Source organism: Temnothorax curvispinosus, unplaced genomic scaffold (assembly GCF_003070985.1).
Source record: "Temnothorax curvispinosus isolate PA1 unplaced genomic scaffold, ASM307098v1 QBEX01018022.1, whole genome shotgun sequence".
Lineage (NCBI taxonomy): Eukaryota > Metazoa > Arthropoda > Insecta > Hymenoptera > Formicidae > Temnothorax > Temnothorax curvispinosus.
The window spans coordinates 1-6531 of NW_020227802.1; the positions used below are offsets into that span (position 1 = coordinate 1).

Below are 6531 nucleotides of genomic sequence, written 5' to 3' on the forward strand. Positions count from 1 at the left end.
TTGCTACGGTATGTAACTACTTTAAATAAAAAGAACCAAGTCGATATTTCATCGGGCCTAAGAGATATGGAGAAATTCGTAAAAACATATTTTACTTAGTTTCACCCCCTTAAGGGTTGAACTTATAAAGCTTCCTTCTTAGTGGATGCTTACGACATGGCAAAAATATGCGCCAATTTCATGAGTCTTTATATAGATTTAGGGGTTTAGGCTGGACGTGTTGATGAGTTAGTCAGTCAGTTAGGACATTTGTTTTTATATAGCTATATATAGATTACAGGAATTAAGATATTACGCAACAAAAAAATTTAATGATGACTATCGCTACACACGTAGTACTGTGTTATATGTGTGTATATATAGGTACATACACCAATTTAGTATAAGGTGTAGAGCAATGTGAAGTAAATTTTAACAGCTTAAATATGTATTAAGAAATATATATATTTAAAAAGTTGTATTGTTCGAGACGATAAATTTGAAAACGGAAATAAATTTTGTAAACTATGCGTCTTTTAATAGATGTTTTTTAAACAAAACTATATAAATCTTCTAGCACATTGCACTAAAGAAATAACTGAAATAATAATAAATAATTCAATAATATTAAAATACAAAACTGAAATTTTACAATACATTTATTTATTAAAATAAATATATTTAAAAAATTTTCAGTATTTATCGAAATATTCCGTAAATTAATTTTTGTTTTAACTAGACACACAGACGCGCGGTACGCGCTATTTAGCTTTAATATTATAGGTAAAGGTACTATCACTGTTATATTATTAAGCTTTATTTTAATATCTCTATGCAGAATAGCTAAAAACACATATGAATAATTATTCAGTTCTATTTAGAAAATACTGATGACATTAATATATCATACAAAAAAATTACACAAAGAATCTTCTAATACATTTATTTTTTTTATTTTTTCTCTTGAATATTTGTTTGTTATAAATTTCGGACAGTAGTTATTAAAATATAAATTGAATGTGTATATAGGACAGAAATATAATATAAATCGTTACGTCATAGAACAGGCCTACAACTGGTTTGCACATTTCAGTCAATATTATACTTACTATATACATTCTCCCTTCTCGCGCTTCGTAGCATCTATTAGGCTGTTTGCGGAAACATAAAATACTTGAGCTCAAGAATGGTATTACATTGAGAAAGAAAATTGACTGTACGCGCGGACTAAATTTGTATAATTGTTGATCCAATGGTTGATTCAACAATTATTAAGTTGCACAAAAAAAAGTGTAATCATTCTATAGTTTTTATTCATGTCATCCATCAACATTTTTTAATAAAAATTAGTTAATTTAACTTATGTTAAACCAACTAATGTTTAGTTGAACGTATCAGACTAAATATTTTAGTTGGATGAAATATATTTAGCGTTTTTCAATAAATTTCTTTCTCAGAGTAGCTATAAATAGTGCGCCCCGCGCGTGCCTGAGTGTTTGTGTATGGTGTGGTGTGTAATAGGATATATATTACATATTATATAATTATACATATATTACATATATTTTAAATATATAAATATATATATATGTATAATATATTATATTATATTATTATATGGATTTTATATGCATATATAATAACAACTATGACCTGCAGTAAATACACCAGCGCACACTCGACAAAGTTTCACACAGGCATACAATTTATAAGTTAATAGCTTTTCTTAGGTTAGCTCGAACCTTTTATGGCTCCGTGAACAACATGTATGCCACGAAACGAGGGGAGTGAAGTTAACAGAAAGCAATATCGGGCAAATCTGCTGTAGACCTGAATGTCAACATTTTGTATCAATCAGGACAAACTTATTTTAACTTTTTTTCCGACATATCATCTTCCGTCAGTTAATATATATATATAGGACATTTGTTGTATAATCATTCTCTATCATCCAATGTAACCCCAAGAATGTTTGATAATTCGTTTATGGTTTCGGGAAGCATTTTAGAATTATCAAGCTGATTCACAAACCATATTTTGGCCAACTCACGAGTTTCTTCCAAATTGTATAAATCGCGGATTATAGGGCAGGCATATTTCGGCATACAATATTCGCTGACAAAGTTTATAGCATCCTCGAATATTCGTCTGTTATCATCTAACCATCTATTTTTGATACACAAGCGCAGCCAGAGAAACCTGCGAGATACGTGCGCGGTATGTTACTCGATCAACTGCAAAACAATCTGAATATAGAAAAGTATATTTACCTTATTTCACAAATCTCCTGGTTACGCAGAAACGTATCTTCTATCTTTTGTAACTTGTCTACCGTCAGAACCGTATTAGGCAATGCAAGTAAATAGGTTAAAAATTCTATTATAGCGAAATCATTAAACTGGTCAAAGTTTTTAATCGTATCAAAACACGCTGTTTCTTGTTCGACCCACCTCTGCCAACGACTCCTTATAATCATGGGATTGTGATAAGAAGGTGGGAAATCTGGTTCATTAAACCATTTATCCCAATCTATATTATTTAATATCTAGCCACAAGATAAAAGTTGTTATTCGCTGTTTAATAAACTAAAATTAAGAACTATAGTTTATTTGCATAAAAATTATATTACCTGGTCTTTTCCATTAACAGAAAAAAATGCATTCAGAAGAATCTTAAAACGATCAGTCGTTAGGAATGGATTGTCTATACTACGATGAAGTGGCAATACACCTCCTACAAGAAAACCTGTGAAAACTTGGGACCCACCTAACATATTTTGTAAGTAATTCAAAAACGCACACCCTTTTTCCGACACGTATTTAATAATATTCATGGGCAATTTCGTCAAATCTGTAGGTACTAAAGAGTCGGTGTGTAACTCTGGCTGTAACAGTAATTCAGTTTCAGAAAATAGTGTAAAATTATGTAAATGTAACTGTAATAGTATAATTCAGATTTAAAAAATAGTGAAGTAAGTATGTAATGCATATGAAGTGGAAAGCACACGTATGAAGTGGAAAATAATATTATCAATCATATTCAATACATTTCTTTTTGTAATTTTATCCAAGCAAAATTAATACTTTACCATATTCAGCACATTGTTAATGCCTTTTATTTTTAGAAATTCGCGAATACCTCCGTCGTCTATTATATTATTTATAGGATTTCTATAAATGAATGTACTAAGGCCTTTAATCAACCACAAGTGTGTGAAATTTTCAATCACAACTGATCTTCCTATCCAGCTCTCAATGATGTTTTGAACAATTGTATCGATCAAAGAATAATGTCCTTCAAGTAAAGTTGACGACACGAATGTCACATCAGGATATTGCATATCGAATTCCGGCACATTTGGTGGAAGCACACATACATTAACTTCATCTACTTCTTCTTCATCTAGATATCATTTTATAAACATATTAAAAATAAAATAGTAATAAAAAGAACGAGACTGACAATTCCTTATAAAATAAAATGCATATAAACATGTTATACATAAAAACTGAAACGACAAATTAAGTTGACATATTACCCTTATTATAGAAATGATACGACTCTTTGATGTTAGACAGCATGGTCATAATTTTACTTTTATGAATAGCCCATGTACCCTCATTCAAATATATATTTTCAGTCCACAAGTTGCATCTTAGATTCCCAATACTGGCCACCTCTTGTACAATTAGTGAACCTACTATAATATATATCTCATGCGGTGCTATATTTCGCAAGAATTGAAGAAATGTGTATACATCTTGGTCACCCACTTTATCCATACTTCTAGCCCCAGGCATCATAACGTTAAGACCACTTGGTATATAAATCTAAAAAAAATGTAAGGTAAACATCAATAAAAGTTGAATAGGTAAACCATTCTGTAAATAGATAAAGTAGTAAATATAAAAGTATGAAATTATAATTGCAATTTTACATGCTCACATTTATCTCCCTAACATATGTTATACTTTTCACTTTGACGTTTTATTACTTTTATTAATAATATCAATGTCAATCAATCAGACATTACTGTGCTTACAAATAAATACAAAATGCATACTGCAGTGTTTAAATTCTTACCTTCGAATGGAATGAGGTTCTATTTGATGGTGTATCTTGACAGGGAAATATAGCTCTGGCATATGTAAGCTGAAAATATATTGATTTGTGAGTACTATACACGTTGATACAGGAGAACTAAATCATTGTTTTATAATTCACCTTGCTGTTAGATATCAAGAGGGGGATACCATCGGAAGTTTGATGAGGTTCTATCCAATATAATGCAGGAGATTCTGGACTTGTCTTATATTTAATCTGAATTTCATAACTGAAAACACGATATCGTCATATATACATATAAAATATCTGTATCAATAATTTCGAAAATCTCGGTACTTGTCAAACATATTCTATACTTACATTTCTTCAGGGTTTTTAGGGTCTGCTACTATCCACGGTCTGCTACTATCCACGTTTGGTAGCTCAATGATCAATTTACTGCCAAATTTATCATCATGATTATCAATAGCTTTTGTTAAGCTTACTCCAGTATGATAGTCTGTCACGTCACCTATCTCAAGTCCGTAGGTATCTAAAACCTAATTGCTTGATATTATTAACTAAACTGAAATATATATATATATATATATGTATACTAAAATTAAAAAAAAATGTTTACTAACTAGTTCGTTACACGTCGACTCTTTCTTCTCTATTTCCAATATTGCCTTGCCCTCAAGAACTCGATCGTCAAAATTCACGGATAATTCTAAGCGAGTGTGAATCACAGCAACGAGGTCTAATAAATAACAATTTATAGAAATTGAAATTTATTCAAATACTTAAGAAAGCAATATATAAATAATAATTATAAGTACGTGTCAAGAAATATAATACATTACAATTAAATATAATTTTAAATAGGATATAGATTTTAGTAGAGAAATTTTAATAGCGTTATGAACTGTTGGACATATACATATTATTTGTATTTAAAGAAACAATGACCTTGCTACATTGAAACAATGACATAATTTACAAAATTGTGCGGATTATATTTAAAAACTTGGAAACACAAACGACAGCGTCGCCTTTCAATACCGATAAACTTGTAGACTATCTTTATTGCTTATCCCCGCAGGGTTTGCAAGGCGTTTTTTCTTAGGAACGTTACCCAAACCTCCACAATGCTATCCTCTCACTTTAACCCTTTGGACCAACGGTTTAACGTCTCTTCCGAAAGACGGAGCCCAGTTTCCATCTAGGGATACCTAGGTGGCGGGGGCAGCGTGTTACAGCAGAGAAAATTCTTGAGAAAATTCTAAGTGGCCTAGCGGGATTCGAACCCGGCTATTGCAACCTGCTCCGGATTACGAATCTGGCGCTCTACCCACTAGGCCAGCCGTTTCCCCACACCGATAAACTTGTAATTACCCGATATCAGTGTTTTATTTTCTTTAGAAAACATAACGAAAATGAAGGTTTAATATTTAATATTATACTTATATAAATAATTACGTAATTAATATACCTGGTCTCGAATAAGAATACGGAATATCTCTTGCAGGTGGCTGAGATGGCTGATCCATTTTAAAATTTGTGTGAACCTTTCCAAATGCGTACCGACAATACAACTATATCATCAAATTAAGAACAGTATCGCTCGTTCTCTTCCCTCTCCAACTGATACCTTTCCTACTGTCCTACCTTCAACGTTTAAAATTTCTCGTGTTTAACAACATATTTGTTTATTTATTAGAGTATGAAGTGACTTCCATGTACCGCACAAACAGTTGACGGTTACGTTTGGCAAATCAAATACGCACAATAAATATTTATTTTTCTTAACGCACGATTTATACTGAAATTAATAAGTAACAATATATAATAATATAACGATATAATATACAGTATATCGTGGGAGCGTGTATATCTAAAAAAAACATCAGCTCGGCGATACGGCTAAAGCACCACTTTGTAAAATGAAAAGTTTTTAAAAATATTTTTTTGCTCTTTAAGGTTTATGCAATAAAGTTCTTATAAAAAGTTTTCGATTCAGTAAATTATTTTCCTTAAATAAATTGCCAAAGTTAGGTATCATTTTTAGGCCTCAGAGATGATAAGTACGCACTTGAAAAATTTAAAATTTTATGTTTGCGATTTAAAAATGATTAAAGTTTAAATATTAATTTTTGAAGTAACCGACGACTATCATTCCAATATCAAAGTATAACGCAACACGAGGAGATTGAGACAAAAATTATTACACAATATTTTATCGAAAGAATTTTCTTTAAATCGAAATTAAATTCTCATCATGTTCGTGTGGCGAAATGGAGCAAATAGGATCATTCGTGGCAATGTGATAATATTCTCCACTGTCTTGGTTGACCAGAGGTTTACTCGAGAACGATTACCGTGCCGCATCATCATCTCCCTGACTCGGATTATCATATTTTCATTCGCGTCTGAGTTTGTTGTAATATCTTCAAACGTTATTATAATGTCTTGCAACAAAAATATATCATATAGAATGATATTTCAGTA

General features: G+C 31.1%; 1 protein-coding gene across 1 annotated transcript; it reads right to left on the minus strand.

The window, feature by feature from the left end:
• Positions 1-1626: 1626 nt before the first annotated feature.
• LOC112468071 (leukotriene A-4 hydrolase-like) lies at positions 1627-5873 on the minus strand. Its single transcript, XM_025037102.1, has 10 exons — positions 5516-5873; positions 4668-4783; positions 4405-4583; positions 4204-4312; positions 4063-4131; positions 3518-3809; positions 3068-3381; positions 2609-2863; positions 2250-2524; positions 1627-2178 (listed from the first exon to the last, which is right to left on the minus strand). Exons 1-10 carry the CDS (start codon positions 5571-5573, stop codon positions 1917-1919), a joined length of 1929 nt encoding a protein of 642 aa, XP_024892870.1. The 5' UTR covers positions 5574-5873; the 3' UTR covers positions 1627-1916.
• Between the last annotated feature and the right edge of the window lie 658 nt (positions 5874-6531).